The sequence below is a fragment of the Cibotium barometz genome, chromosome 17 (assembly GCF_041138505.1).
Source record: "Cibotium barometz isolate CiBa-2024 chromosome 17, ASM4113850v1, whole genome shotgun sequence".
NCBI classification, from domain to species: Eukaryota; Viridiplantae; Streptophyta; class Polypodiopsida; order Cyatheales; family Cibotiaceae; genus Cibotium; species Cibotium barometz.
In genome coordinates, this window is record NC_141062.1 from 54,846,921 (window position 1) to 54,863,083 (window position 16,163).

The 16,163-nt window shown below is 41.3% G+C and overlaps 1 protein-coding gene across 1 annotated transcript; it reads right to left on the reverse strand.

Annotated features, from left to right (window-relative positions):
• Nucleotides 1–8,889: 8,889 nt before the first annotated feature.
• Nucleotides 8,890–9,971, reverse strand: LOC147630186 (polyubiquitin 11). Its single transcript, XM_086811824.1, has one exon. The coding sequence runs from the start codon at nt 9,780–9,782 to the stop codon at nt 9,093–9,095; it is 690 nt and encodes a 229-aa protein (XP_086667950.1). The 5' UTR covers nt 9,783–9,971; the 3' UTR covers nt 8,890–9,092.
• Between the last annotated feature and the right edge of the window lie 6,192 nt (nt 9,972–16,163).

Consider the following 16,163-nt stretch of genomic DNA (forward strand, 5'->3'; position numbering starts at 1 on the left):
TAACTACAGCTCTTTACTGGCAGTATATATGAGTAAATCTAAGACTTGAAATTATAAGCATTAATGCTATCCACATGATGAATTCGAATGTGGTTGATTTGATTTTTAAATTCTGGTTGTGAACTGATGAATTGATTTGGATTCTGATTAAAAAATGATGGTTCCTAAAATTTGGTTGAAATGTAATAAGCCGAGCAAAACCACAATGAGGATGAATGGGATGAGTCCCTGTAATAATGTTCGTAGCTAGAATGACGTTAATGACTTCAGCAAATCACTATGAGATTAGTGAATTGTGTTGTGCGGCAGGTTATTACTATTAACTTTTGATCAGTGGATCAAGTTAAGGGATGCTAAATTCAAAATCTGAAAAATTGAAATCCCCATGGAGGACTGTTCAGATGGAAAAAAAATAGTTTGATGGACCATTATTGTGTTAAAGATATGAATGAAATATTCTGAATGAATTGTAACTGATAATGCGTTCTATATGAGTATCTTTATCCCTTCATTCTGTGGGGAGCTGACCTATTTAGAGAACCCCGAAATCAGTTAAATCAAAAATCAGATTGAATCATAAATAAAGAGACTTAACAAGAATTTTCGTATTGATAGGAACATGGATCGAGGTCGTCGTGGTAGAAATGTTAACCCCCAAACCTTCCAAAACCATTAAAAAATGATGTCTAGTAAATTGCTCTCCTTCAACTGTAAGGGGCTTACGAACCCGGAAAGGGCTGTAGCCATCAATAATTGGTTAAAGGACTTAGCCTTTGATTTCGACCTTCTTTGTTTACAAGAGCTAAAAATCGGGGGTCCTCAGCTGCATATGAACCTTCAAAGAATCTCCAACAATGCTCGGTGGTTTTTTACCAACCATCACTCTGGGAGAGGTGGGGCAGCTATTGGCATTCACACGAAGTGGGAACATGCTATTTTAGATGCTTGGTCTGATGTTAATCACTGTTGGACTGCGGTGAGACTGGGCAACCCTTTCAACTGCACTCTGGTTTCTGTTTATGCCCCACGCTTGGCCAACTTGAGAGCGTCTACCTGGCAGTCTATCATTGAGATTTGAGGGTCCCATTTTGCTTGTTGGTGATTTTAACATGGTTGAATCCCAGGGGGACAAAAATAGGTTCCTGGGTAGAACCATCAGTGGTCATGAAAAGGTTCAATGGGATTTGCTTAAGGTTGATAAAGATCTCTTGGACCTTTCTATTAAAACTGGATTCTCCTGGTCTAACAATCAAAAAGGTTCCTATCACAGAGCTGCTAGATTGGACAGACTTTATGCCTCGGGTAGCCTAATTGATATGTGCTTAAAGATCAATTGCACCACTAATTCCTCCGTGACCATCTCTGATCACCTCCCTTTGATTTGCAAGCTGTCTTTAGGCCAGGCCAAAGGTAGGACTGGTTGGCCTCCTCTTGACCCCTCACTCTTCCGTCTCCCGTGTATCCAACAAATGATTAAAGGCTCCATCACTGAGGCCTTCAGTCATTTCTCCTCCCCCTCCAAGGGATGGGAATGTCTTGTCAATAAGGTTCATTCTATCTGCAAGGAGCATAAGCTTAAAGTTTTAACGATTCGGCTGAATCGAAGAGTCCAGATCAGGAACCAGATCCAGGACATATCTTTCTAAAAAAGGGGTTTTAGATCAATCCTTGATCGAGCTTAAGAATCAACTCAGACTTGAGGAGTTGTTGGCAGCTAAGGCCACAAGATTGTGGTATAGAGAGGTGTGGGCTGGAAAAATTGACACATCTCACCCTAAGATGTTTGCTCTCCTCAAAAGGAAAAAAGTTAGGGATCTTATTCCTGTGGTCAAGAAGGCCAATGGTCATTCTGCAGCCAATGATGTGGAAAACTTGCAGGTCATCAAGGAGCACTTTTCTAACTTGTTCTCCACAGCCCAGCCTCCCTCTCAGGAAGTTACTGCTGCTAGGGCCAAGATTGCTCTCATTAGGAAAAAGGTTGTAAACCCAGCTTTAGCTCTCAAACTTGACGCCCCCTTCTCTGAGAAGGAGGTCAAGGAGGCTATCTCTCATCTCAAAAAGAGGAAATCTCCGGGTGAAGATGGGATACCTAATGAATTCTTTCTTGCTTTTAAAGATGAGCTGACCCCTCACATCCTAAACATCTGGAGGGAAGCCATGAAGAAAGGAGGTTTGGCTGAAAGGACCAATATGGGGGTCATCAAACTGATCCACAAAAAAGATGAGAAAGATGATCTTGGAAATTGGAGACCCATAACATGTCTCTCTTCCCTCTACAAAGTTTTTGCTCATATCCTCACTAGTAGAATCAACCCCTATATGGACGAATGGATCCTCAAAGAACAAAAGGGTTTCATCAGGGGTAGGTATAGTCTTGATGCTATCATTAGCCTTTGGGAGGGCATGGAGCATGCTGAAAACTCTGGGCAGAACTACATCTTCCTCAAAATAGACTTTGATAAAGCCTATGATAGAATTGATCGGTCCTTCCTCTTCCAATCCCTTCAAGATATTGGCCTCAACAGGAAGTTCATTAAGTATGTCCAAACTTTACTGGGTAATGCGTCTTCCAAGGTTGCAGTGAATGGGTCTCTCGCTGAAGCCTTTCCTCTTAGGAAATCTATTAGGCAAGGCTATCCCCTCTACCCCCTCCTTTTTGCCATTGTTGCGGATGCCCTGGGTTGGTTGGTTAACAAGGAAATAGCCAGCAACAATATCAAGGGTATTGAGATTCCTAACAGGTCTAACCCTCTATGCCTTCAACTTTTTGCTGATGACACAAATGTGCTGCTTCGGAATGAAGTGCAGACTGCAGCCCACTTCATGTCCTGCCTTGAAACCTTCTGCCTGGCCAGTGGATCTCAAATAAACCACTCCAAAGACCAGCTTCATAGTGTTCGAAGGAGGGCCCCCTCCTTCGATCCTTGCCGCTAGCTGTAAGATTATCCCCGAGGGTGTTGTTTTCAGGCTGCTTGGTATCCCCATGGGCTTTAACATCTCTTCTAAACAAAGGTGGGATTATGTGCTTAATAAACTTAAGATTCAGGTCAAGAAATGGAGCCACATTAACACCGGGGTTGTCTCCCGAGCCTTTGTCCTCAATCACTTCATCATCCCCTCCGTCGTGTACTTCCTGGCCTGTTGGAGGCCCTCAGAGACCCAACTCCAATCCCTTAACTCTATCATGGGTAATTATCTGTGGGGGGTCCCTTGACAGGAAGAGGATCAGCAAAGTTGCTTTTAAGGTTTGTTGCTTAGATAAAGAGCAGGGGGGTCTTGGCATTATCAATATTGGGTTGCTGGCTGAGAAGCTCGCGGCTAAATGGGTGCAAAGGGCCATCTTTTCAAATGATGTTTGGGCTGACTTGATCAAAAGGAATGTTGGAAAATTTTGGCTCAAAGGTAAGAGATCTTGGAAGGGGTTCTCGCTTAATGAAGTGCTGTTTTCATGGCCCATCCCTCCCCAATAGGTAGCAAACTTTGCTGCAGGATGCGGGAGTCTTGGATGAACTATAAAAAGCTCTTTTGCTTCCAAACTTATACTAAGAGAGGGAGGTATGCCTATGCTGCCGATTCGGTCTGGTTTGGTCATCTTGTAGCTCCGATTTCCAATGATCAGGTCCAGATCAGCTTATCTTGTTTCAAAGCTGGTATTAAGGTGTGGGGTGACTTATGTGATTCATCCGGAATGTTAAACAGGGAACAAATCAGTAACAAATTCAGCTTGCCTCGGGGTGGAATTGAGCTTGTAATGCAGAGGTGTAATTCTCTCAATGTTTCCATACCCCTGGGGCTTATTTGTGATTGCAAAAATTTTTCTAAAGCCATTTTGTGGGGGTGGTCGAGCAACCTCGGCAAGCTGCCTAATGATTTTCATACAGGCAAACTTGTACTCAAACTTAACAATAGATGGTCTTTGGTCTGGAACAAGCATCAATGGGCCTTCCGCTTCAAGTTAATCTGGGCCTTCGCTCAAGAAAGGAAACATGCCATTTTGGCCTGGCTGGTCATTCATAAAGCAACTTGGACCCTTGACAAGGCTATGAAGATAGGTCATGGAAATGGTCTCTATCCCCGCTGTAAAACCAAGCTTGAAACTGTCCCCCATCTTTTCTTCTCCTGCCCAGACACGAGTCAATTCTTAAGTGTTCTGAACAAAGCTTTTATGAAAATTAGGAACACCCCTCTCAGTTGGAAAGAAGTCCTCCTTGGAGAATGTCACACGCTTGACCCCTTTACATGGCACTTCGTCAGAATTCTTCTTTTATGGCATGTTTGGAATCAACGTAATGAAGCTCTTTTCGCAACTAAAACTAATCAACACTTTTATCTCTTTCTAGACAGCACTCTCAAGCTCGTACATCAGCTGCTGCAGCCTAGAGGGGTTCCTATGGAGGTTGATCGTTGGCAGGACCTACCATGGAGAAAATGGAGGAAGTTTCACGGATCCGCGCATTGCAAAAGAAAGAAAAGCATGCTTCAAGGTCTGGCCCACGAATGTCAAAGAAGGCTTCAACACTCTGATTTCTACATCCAGGCTTCGGAAAGCTTCCGAGGGGTTCCTTAATCAGGATGTTCATAAAGTCGTGTTTCTTCAACCGGCTCTTCAAATTCTGTTTCAGTTTTGGTGTACTGGTTCAGTTCTGTTTCTAACGCCAAGAAGGTTTAAAGTTATTCCCTTTACCTGCAAGGTTTAACAGTCCGCGGTGTCTACCCATGGACCTTCCTCATGGGAACTTGTAACCTTACCCTTTTTTAATATATTCCGCTGTTTTAACAAAAAGGTTGTACTTTCTGTAATAATACTGGGTCATTTTTCTTGTGTTTAACATGTGGTAGTCCCTAATACATGACACACCATTTCGAGAGTACCGACTACGTCCAACTTTAAGATGTATCGTGTCTATTGGCATTACCATACAAATGTCAAACTGTTACTTCCATGGCGTGACCGTCAAGCCATGGACAATGAGGAATGACTAAGAGGAGCCATGAACAAAGATAAGGCCAATAAAAACTCTCATGATGAAGCCCAATTCTTTATGAACCATCTAAAGTCTTTAGGCCAGTGCTTGAAAAAAACCCAGGTATAGTGTAATCCCATCCTTGGATTTTTAATTTTACTTTTTTCTTAAAAAAATAAAAGTTTTAATAACTCGCAAACTATAGGGCTTCAAAGGTTTTTAACTTTTCAATACATAACTAAAGGTTTTATCATTTGGGTGAGGTAACGGAAAAAAGTATTTCAAGGGAACCTTTGAAAACAAAGGGTATTAAAATAGTGTATATATATATATATATATTTATATAGGAGCACTTGCCAAGTTGCCATTAATATAGACGTTGAAAGGTGGAACTTGGAAGTTTAGAGTCTAGACTCCAGACGTTGGAATTTGGAAACTTTCATATTAGAATTAAATATATTACCGTTTTTTAAATGAAACTTTTTGTGCTGTAAATATGTGAAGCTTGGCGCTCGTATTTCAAGTAATCCCTTTCAAGCTCGAGCCTCCCGCCTCAGCCAAGTGTGGCGTCTTCTTTGTTCTTGTTTAGCTTCTGTTCAATGTTAGATGTAGTTTGTTTGTCGTACAACAGCTGCTAGCTCCATCCTGCATTTTGGCTCGCACATTACCTCGTACACTCTACATTAGTAGCTCTATAGAGTGTGTACGAGCGGCTTTTCCTTAGCATCAGGAGTCGAGACTCGAGAGGAAACCGTTCTCCTCTATCCGCTAGCGCCCTTGCACTTCTTGTTCTTGCATTTCTAGCTGGGTTAATAGGCCCAGGTTCCAAGTTGGCCCACCGCCCCTTCCTAACTTCCTGGCCTCCTGTGCTAACTGCACAGGTAACACTTCAAACTTGACACAGTGTGCACTGTGCACACCGTGCCCACCAACCCTCTCCTCCTCCGACACAGTGCTAACTGCACAGGTAACACTTAAAACTTGACACATTGTGCACTGTGCACACCGTGCCCACCAACCCTCTCCCCTCCTCCGACACAGTGCACACCGTGGGCCGTGACCAACCCTCTCCTCCTCCATCTTGATTGTTTTTATCAAGAACGAGGCAAGCCAACCAGCATTGATCAACATTCGTAAGTTGTTGTTTTTTTAATACCAGTCTACGCTTCCGTTCCCATTGAGTGTGCTCAAGCCTCTCCTCCTCCAAGCTCCATCTTGATTGTTTTTATCAAGACGAGGCAAGCCAACAAGCATTGTTGGTGACAAAAATCAATGTTCGCATTTTTTTTATTTGTGGAGGGAAACAGTCTATGCTTCCCCTTGTTTGCTCAGCGTGATTCCCTGCCCACTCGTTCAGAGGAAGTTCTGCACATTTAGCCTTGGTCTTTGCCATGCTAGGCCTTACCCCAGCACGATTCAGCCCCATCTGCACATTTAGCCTTGCAGTTTGCCATGCTAGGCCTCACCCCCAGCGCGATTCCCTGCCCCTGGGGCCGACGAACCGCGAGTGCATGCACAACATGATTTTTCAGCCAGGCTCCCATCAGTGGGGGTTCTACTACCCTGTCAGTAGCGAGGCTTTACTAGGCACTTGACTCAGCAATGCTCGACCTGAAAATACTCTCTCAGCTTTGCCAATTTGCGGGCAAGCTGACAATATTTCTTTGTGGTCTAATTCAAGTGCTTGTTTGTGTGGCTTTTTTTTGTGGTTTGTTTGACAATATTTCTTTTATGTTTGGGTTCCTTGATTTCTAGCAAGTCTGATTCAAGTGTCGGGGTTTCAGTAACCATCCAGTCTTTACACATCATCAAGACTCACACTCCCTCACGGCTTACTAATTGCTTAAAGTTGTCGTGGCTTGAGAGAGAAAGAGAGAGAGAAACATTCAATTTCACGCAAGGTCGTGTTTCTTTTCCAAGTAAGAAAGCTTTCAAATGCCCTATAAACAAACAATCTTACTTGGTTTGCCTGGTTTTAGTAAACAAGTTGTTATTGATAAAGGAAAGGGAAAGAAAAAACGAAAAAAAATTAGTAAGAAATGACATTGACATTGAAGAAACCAAAGAAGAAGGGAATGAAGAGAGGAATTGATGAAGATAATCTTAGGAAAAAAGCTAGATTATTATGGAATAAAAAGTGGAGTTGAATTTCATTGGCTTGAGTTTGATTAGAAAGCATGCATTTTTTGTAATAATTGCAAAGAGGATAAGAGTTGTAAAACTGAATTTGCAATTAATGAAGCAATCAATATTCAACATAGTGCATTGGTTACACATCCTAAATCTAGGAAGCACCAACAACTAGCATGGGCACATCATAGTGGAAAGAAGAGTTTTCAGGTGGGGCTTATACAATATGAAGCCATAGAAGATGGTATGATGAATTTATTTCATGTGGCTTACTTTGTTGCCTGAAATGATCTTAGCTTATAGTAAATATGTTCTACTTTAGAGTTGTTGAGAGAATGTAAAACTTCTCATGTTCCTTAACAAATGTATAATAACGATAAATCATGTGCTACTTTTGTTCATTATGTGGGTAAATTCCTCAAAACAACTTGTATTACATATGTAACACAATCACCTTGTTTAGGTGTGATGCTTGATGAAACAACTGACGTTGCAATTGAAGAACACTTGATAGTGTATGTTACTTGCATCGATAGCCATCAACCAAAAGTATCATATTGGGACTTATTAGAATACATGATCATACTTCTTATAGGCTATTTGACTCGTTAAGAAACTTGATGAAACTTGATTAGGATACAGAGGTTAGACGAAAGTAAACTTCAGTCATGATTTGATTAAAAAGGGGGAGTAGCAAAAAGACTTGAGGATATATCAACATTTATGAGTTCTATTCACTGCATTGCACATCACACTAATCTTTGTGCTAGTAACAACATTGAAAAGTTCTAATAAACCAAGTACATTAACTCCACTCTAAATGAAATAGCTACGAGTTTTCAAAAAGAGTGTTGTGGAATGAAGAAGTTCCAACGATTTAGAAGTAGAATTTGATTTGCCAACTTTGAAGTTAGAATTGATACATTTAATAAGATCGTTAAGAACGCAAAGAGGTAACTTCACAAAATTGCGAGTTACTTAATCCTCCAATTTCCATATTTTCGATTGGAAAATAATCGACAAATCTTGTGAGTGAGTTAAGCCTCTAACTTCCATATTTTCGATTGGAAAATGTTTCGTTATTTGGGAAAGTATATCTTTTGGGTTTGTGTATACTATTCATTTCTTGGGAAAGACATGTTAATGTTAATGCTATCCCAAGAATAACAGATGCACAAATATATGCTATGGAAATGGAATTTATCATGGAACCAACATTGGATATAAATGCCTACGTAGTTTCGATAGTTTAAGGCTAATCTATTATTACCCGACTCTGGTCCATCTAAAAGGTTGCTGCTTTATGCATTGAAAGCCCTCTGTTATGGGTCAAACTTTTAAATGGTTGCTTTATGCATTAAGAGCCTCTATTAGGGGTCAAAACTTTTCGACTTAGTCATGATGTGTGATAACTTTACAAAAGCTGTTCACATCTCATGTTATAGAAAACATGAAAAAAAGATTTAGAGAACACTCAATAGCGAGTTGTTTGAAAATATCATCTCCCTCATGTTATTCTCCTATCAAACAATTGAAAATTTTGGGAGTGGTGAACTAAAACTTTACAATTTTACGGAGAAAGTAAAAGCACCAAGGGAGGACATACAATATTGAGAATCAAGAATCCCAAGGATATGCAAGAAGATCAATTTCATGAAACATCATGAAACTATTGAAGATGTTGCGATCACGCGTGACATAACCAATCAAAACAATAACGAGTGACAAGAAGTCGCCTGCTCCACGCAATTACTTCAAAAACAGCAAAAACTCAGAGAATGTCAAAAGACTAAAATCAACGAAGGAATGGTCTAATTATTTCATAAAGCGCGCGTACTACATCAGGACATGGGCGGCCACAGGCACGCCTATCAACACGCTGGATAGGCAGAAACAACCCTTAGTCGCACAGAAGCAAGGAATCAAAAGAAAAGACATAGACAAGAAGGACATGCACATAGCGCTTCTCTACTGACCCTTACCACGACCGCTGACAAACTAGAAGCCACCACGAAGGCGCAGGACGAGATGCAGGGTCGACTCTTTTTGGATATTGTAGTCCGCAAGAGTACGGCCATCCTCCAATTGTTTTCCGGCGAAGATTAGACGCTGTTGGTCAGGCGGGATGCCCTCTTTGTCCTGAATCTTGGTCTTCACGTTGTCAATGGTGTCGGAGCTCTCCACCTCCAGCGTAATGGTCTTGCCGGTGAGAGTTTTGACGAAGATCTGCATACCACCACGGAGTCGCAGCACGAGGTGTAGGGTAGACTCCTTCTGAATGTTGTAGTCAGCGAGTGTGCGGCCGTCTTCAAGCTGCTTACCGGCAAATATGAGCCTCTGCTGGTCAGGGGGGATGCCCTCCTTGTCCTGGATTTTAGTCTTGACGTTGTCGATGGTGTCGGAGCTCTCGACTTCGAGGGTTATGGTCTTACCGGTGAGGGTCTTGACAAAGATCTGCATGCCTCCACGCAGGCGGAGGACGAGGTGGAGGGTCGACTCCTTCTGGATGTTGTAGTCGGCGAGGGTGCGGCCGTCTTCGAGCTGCTTGCCGGCGAAGATCAGGCGCTGCTGGTCCGGCGGGATGCCTTCTTTGTCCTGAATCTTGGCCTTGACGTTGTCGATGGTGTCGGAGCTCTCCACCTCCAGAGTGATGGTCTTGCCGGTGAGGGTTTTCACAAAGATCTGCATGATGGATGAAAGGATATAGCAGGGCTAGGGTTGTAAAAGAGAAGGGAACAAGATGATGAAGAAGCGATTGGGTCTGGCCGCCTTGTTATAGGCTTCTTGCTCGCTAGGAAGAAGTCCCTTCGCACCCGGCCCTAAGGTCTGCCGTGCCCCGCACACGATTCTCGTGACCTAAAAGCATCTTTCTAGAAAGACCGGGAAAGTTCCCCTGATATTCTGATTTTAGAGCCACGGGTAGTGGGGTTACGGGAATGGCCTTTACAGAGTGGGCCCCGCTAACGACCTGTGCACGTTGGCATTTGAGGAACTTGGTTAACATTTTTCTTTTTCGTAAATTCTAATAATAAAATTACCGACTCCCGAGACAAAGAAAGCCTCCTTCAACCTTTGTGCTCTCTCTCTCTCTCTCTCTCTCTCTCTCTCGCATAAATGAAGGAGTTCAACGCACAGTAGCAAAACAGATAAGTTCTTCATCCTACAACGTTACATCTTAAGCTTCAAAATAAGATCACAACAAGCTCTGCATCACAAGGCTTCACATTGCCAGGTACATGTATGGGATAGTGCTACTAATTATTTCCATTCTCTAATATTCATGCTACATTTGCCCTCCAAAACTCAGAACACTAGATTTGCTGCTGGCGCACACACTCTTCTCCAAGTTGGCTGACATGCTTGCAAAAACCTGTAAAACAAATCAAAACCTACACATAGAAAGACAAGGTTGTGTACCCATATTTCACGTCTGGATATTCAACCTTTGAAACCAAGCCATCTGTACACAACTATTCACAAAAAAACAACCAAACATAAGTACAGATGGTTGAGAAGCAAACACGGATCTCAGGCAAACAAATGCACTCAGATTTGTTATTTTACTTGCCTTCATTTTCGGTAATGTTGCTAAATTCAACGAATCATAATATGTGATTTCAAAGACTTTCCTATTGTTTTTGCATTAAGACAATAAAGAAAAATAATACTAGTAGTTTTGTTTTCTTATGTAGACCACATAGAACAAGTGAGCTACTACTGCCTACAACAAAACAATTTGATAACACATTTTGTGACACGACTACGAGTATGCAAAGCACAGTCGAACATCAGATGGCAGTCAATTGGTCTTCACATGTTGTTTTCATGTCGACGTCAACACTTCAAGATTTAAATGAACATGATGACATGTTCTTTGAAGATTTTGTTTCTCCAATACTACCTTTGTTGTGGGCAGTTGGGTGTGCACAATGGCAGCCAGGATCATATGATCCACCCGTGCAACAATGGTATGTGAAGCCATGGTCCACCATCTATTGGTGGAATCATTTTGTCTTCCATGCTCGTGCGGACTATGAGCAATGGAGGGGGATGTTCAGACTACCAATACAATTGTTCCTCACACTATGTGACTTGGTTCGAGAGGACATTCAACAAGGTGACATCCCCAAAAGATACATGCATATTCTAGGTCATGTCTTCACAGTAGAAAAAAAAGGTTGGCATACAGAGTTACAACCTTGGCAATGACAAGTGTGAATGACTTGTTGCTTAATAACTCACCAATGGTGCCATAGCTCCTTCAACTTGAAATTTTTTGTTGTCCTTGGATGGTAGCTCCAACACACGAGCAAGGCCATCATGTAAGATGATGGAGAGACAAAAACCCGCACACTAAAATCATGGAACGAGTGAACAAGCATTGAGGAGTCCTTAAACTAGGCTAGAACTACCTCTCTTTTTAAGCTATTAAGCATATGCTTTAGTTCCCTTTACATGACATTGTGTTTGATAGCTAAACATCCTTTGAGCTTAGTAAGCAATTTCAAGCCCGACGCCTAACTTAATTCTAATACCAATGTTCATGTCACATGAACATCATGTGTGTTGTAAAAACCCCCTCCCACCCTTGTGTTTTGCCCCTCTTCACTTAGGGAGGCTCTTCGTCTTCTTTTGATCTTAGTAGTAGCAGATGTGCTCCTTATCACAAGTGCCAATGTAAAAAAGAACAAAAGAAGGGTTTTCGTTAAGCCTACCTTTGATTTTTTGTTAAGCTCTCTTTGAGAAATTCTTGTTAGGCTCTATTTAATTTTTTAGAAAATAAGAAAACTGGGAATGTAAAACAAAACATTTAGATTGGTGGTCCACTTACCTGAGAGAGAGAGAGAGAGAGAGAGAGAGAGAGAGAGAGAGCTCTTATATGATCCATATTTAAGAAAAAAAGCATGATGAGATGTTTTTGTTATGAATATTATGTCCTACAATGCTTTATGATGTCGAATAAAGCAAATCCAATCGAATAATCAACTCAAGTTTACTAACATTGTTCAGGAATGATTCAAGTGACAAGATGACTAGGGGAACATAGGAGGTTATATGGATCCATATTTAATTAAAAAAAGATGTGTGTGTGTGTGTGTGTGTGAGAGAGAGAGAGAGAGAGAGATCTTATATAGATCCATATTTAAGAAAAAAACCATGATGAAATGTTTTTATTATGAATATTGTGTCCTACAATGCTTTACATTATCGAATAAAGCATGATCCAATCAACTCAACTTTACTAACATTGGGACTAGGGGAGCATTGGTGGTGGAATCTCCAACTAGACAATACTAGGAGGCCCATAGCTCCTCCATGTATTCTAACTTTGGGGTTTGCCTTTTTTTGGGGAAAGTAAAATTTAATATGTTAGAGAAATCCCATATTCCAATATCAAACTAAGTTACTTTACCTCTAACCCGCACATCTCATGAGAGGCTTCAAGCACACACACACACACACATATATAGATAGATAGATAGAGAGAGAGAGAGAGAGAGAGAGAGAGAGAGAGAGAAGCACCCTTTTGTATTTTTGGAGGCTATGGCCTATTTTGGAATAAAGTATTACTTAAATACTCATGTGTGGGGGAAGGCCACACACATGAGGGGGGATGATTGCACCCAATGTTGGAGTCGTGATTTTTGAGGTAAGTATTTTATTTGTTATTTTCTTAAATCTTGAATATGTTGAATTTGTGGTCTTTTGATGAGTTATTTGGTTTGATTTAATCAATTTCTTGCAAGTTCTTTTGTACTTTATTTTCCTAGAATTGAATCCATGTGAGTGGTATGAGAGCTTGGGTCTAGGAAGATGGAAGATGGAAGATGGAGGCAAGATTTGAAAGCTTGAAAGCTTAATTCAAAGGTTTGAAGAGTTGCAATCTATTATGCAAAGGGCAAAGACCAAGAGATAAAGGGGGTGGCAAACCACTCTGCAGAAACCACCAAACCACCCTTCTTCTTGAAAAATGGTTTTTCCAAATTCATAGCCTCTATGATCTAAACGTATGAATGAAATTAGCTCCTGAAGGAGGTTTGAGCCCCATAATCGAGTTGATAAACCACTGCAAGATGATGAAATTCATCATGGAGGGACCATGTTCATCTACAAATCAATTCTTTTGAAGAGCGTTAAAACGCAGCCTTCAAGGTGAATTACTTTTGGAAAATTCAAAAAAAAAGAGAGATTTTTTTTTTTTGGCTTTTTCTTTCTTCTCCATGGCAGCAGCGATGGTAGTGAAAACATCTAAGGATGTTTTTTCTCGTCTCTCTAATCAACGACATCCCACCGTTGAATCGGGCCTATTTTTTCTTCTTTCTCCAATGATGGCGCTGTGCGAATATCTACTGTGATCCGTCACCTTTAAATCTCTTCTTTTAAGCCTTTGTAAGCTTTGTTAACAAGCTTAATGTTATAAGCTTTAAAGTCAAAAAGAGAGTAAAGCTTAAAACAAAAGCTTATAATAACCATAAGCTTACAAAATTTATTTTCAAAGGCTTTCAAAGGGGCTCAAAGAAGGGGCTCAAAGGCTTTCAAAGGGGCTCAAAGAAGAGAGGGAAAATTCAGATTGACAGGCTTGTAGAAAATCTCCATAAAATTTACATAAAAGATTTCATCTCTTTTCTCGAAAAATTGGAAGCCTGTTGCAAAACAAAAATTTTGGGCATCAAAAATCAAAAATTCTTGGAGGTGTTATTTTTGGCTCTGATTTCTTCATCACATCAAGCTTCGACAAGATTTTCAAGTGGCTTTAAAATTTTTGCTAAAGTCGACCGAAACTCAAGCTTCTTGGCCACGCACAGATTTTATTCAAAATTAGAGTAAAAGAACGGTGTCGAGATCAACCATTTGACAACTTCAAACCCAAATTCAACATGATTCAAGAGCTAAGTTTCTTGTCTTTATTTATGTATCTACATTATTAAATTGCACCTTCTTTATCTATTTATTTGCAATGGCCACTCTACCTTCACAACCCACTATGCAAGAGCAAATTTTAGCGCTTCAAGAGCAAATTGCAAGTGAGCATAAACTTCGACGCAAATTAGAGCATCAAGTGAAGCGTTCCAAGCACAAGCATGACTCTTCCGACACTAACAAGGACGAAAGTGATCATGTTAGGCACACTGTCAAATCTACCTTGCGTGCGCAGTGTTGAGATGTCAAGCTCAACATGAGGTGACACTCACGAGGTGCCTACATGACCATTCGGCATTTACATCATTGGCAGGTTTGGTATAGCTGGCACAGACATATCTTCGCCAGAGATGCGATAACTGGACTACACCGACTAGTCCACATCTACCTACTCCTCTTACCGTGTTCACATTATGGACCACTTGTATATACTCTATTATGTGTGTTAGTCACTTTATCTTCTTTGTAGACCTCTTTTGTTGTGTGAAGAAGAAGAATTTTCAGCCTCTCACCTTGTGTGTCCTCTTCTAGGGTTTGTGTGAGTGTGTGTGTGCTTGCAAGAGCTCAAGCTCTCTTCCCTCCTATATCTTTTCATGGTATCAGAGCCTGGTTCATGCTAAGGGCTGAGCGGCAAGCAAGAGAAGCACAAGAAGCGGTACGAGGGTAAGAGGTTCATCTACTCTTTCCCATTTGTGTTGGCTACTACACCCTTTGTCGGGAACTCTTCGAGAGGCACCGACAAACGAACTCCGATTGAGGAGCTTTCTGCGTGGGAGCAAAGCTACAGGGTAACTATACTATCCATTGGACACAAATTTTTTGAGCCGAAAACGTGTTTCAAGCGCACGTCTGGACCTCCATTTTCCAGTTCACGGGGGCACTGCGGGTAAGTTTCGATTCTTGCAAATATTTATTTTTGGAACTGCAGGAAGGGTGATTGTTTCTGCAGACACTGTGTACTGCAAAGAGGTCTCAAAGTTGCCATTAGGTGTATGTATGCAAATTGAGGTCACTGGTTGTGACAGTTTGGGTGCAGTATATTACCGCTGCAAAGAATACAACAGTTTGTGCAGGTCAAACAAGAGTGTTGTTTTTGGTAAATTTGTGTTGCAGAAAAGATGTCGAATGATGGAATAAACCAAATTATTACAGAGAAGCTTGACATGAACAACTTCCATGCTTAGAGGTTTAGATTGACAAATTCCCCGATGGAAAAAGGTTACTGGGACTACATTGAAAGTGAACATGAGGAGGCGCACCAGAGATACTGGAGATTAATCCAACTATTGCAAATGTAAAAGAGTTCAAGGATTGGAATCAAGGAGCAAGGAAAGTCATGTATTAGCTTTCTATTAGTATACAAGACACCATGATTGGGCATATATTTGATGCCAAGTCACCTAAGGAGGTATGGAACACCTTGGTGAAGCTGTATGAAACCTTCACCAAGGTATGGAACACCTTGGTGAAGCTGTATGAAACCAACACCAAGGTACGAAAGATTCGATTGAAGAAGGAGCTTCATACTATGGAGAAGAAGAATATGTTTGTGAATGATTATGCCTTGAAGATCAAGGGCATTGTGGAATCCCTTGCATCAATTGGTGTTTCTGTTGATAATGATGATAAGGTGGAAGTGTGTCTATGTGGTCTTGGGCCACAATACAAGGTATTCAAGACGTCTATTCAGACTCGGGAGAACATTCCCAACTTCACAGATTTGGTATCAATGCTGATCATTGAAGAGAAGAACTTGGGTGAAGATCAACAGTCTTCACAAAACAAAAACAGTTCAAAGCAGCAGGCCTTCTACACAAGTTTTGGTAGAGGACAAGGTAGAGGTCGTAGACGTGGCCAAACAGGTAATCAGAATTGTGGTCAATATTAGCAACAGTCCCAGGATTCACAACAACAATACATAGGTGGAAGAGGCTAGTTTAGAGGCAGGGGGAGTCAAAGAGGTCGTGGTAATTGGCAAAGGCAGCATAATGATACACGAGGGTGTTTTTACCTGTGCTCTCCCCTCAATGTCCACCCAAAGATGAACTAGTTTTTTGGCCCAACGCCAAGTCGATGAAGATGCCGAATGAGCTGGTCCATCCCAAGAGCCTTCGTGAAGATGTCAGCGCAGTTTTTCTCTGTAGAGCA

Bases quoted from the DNA above. Each gene is read 5' to 3' on its own strand.
- LOC147630186 (XM_086811824.1), bottom strand. From the start codon at position 9,782: ATGCAGATCTTTGTGAAAACCCTCACCGGCAAGACCATCACTCTGGAG.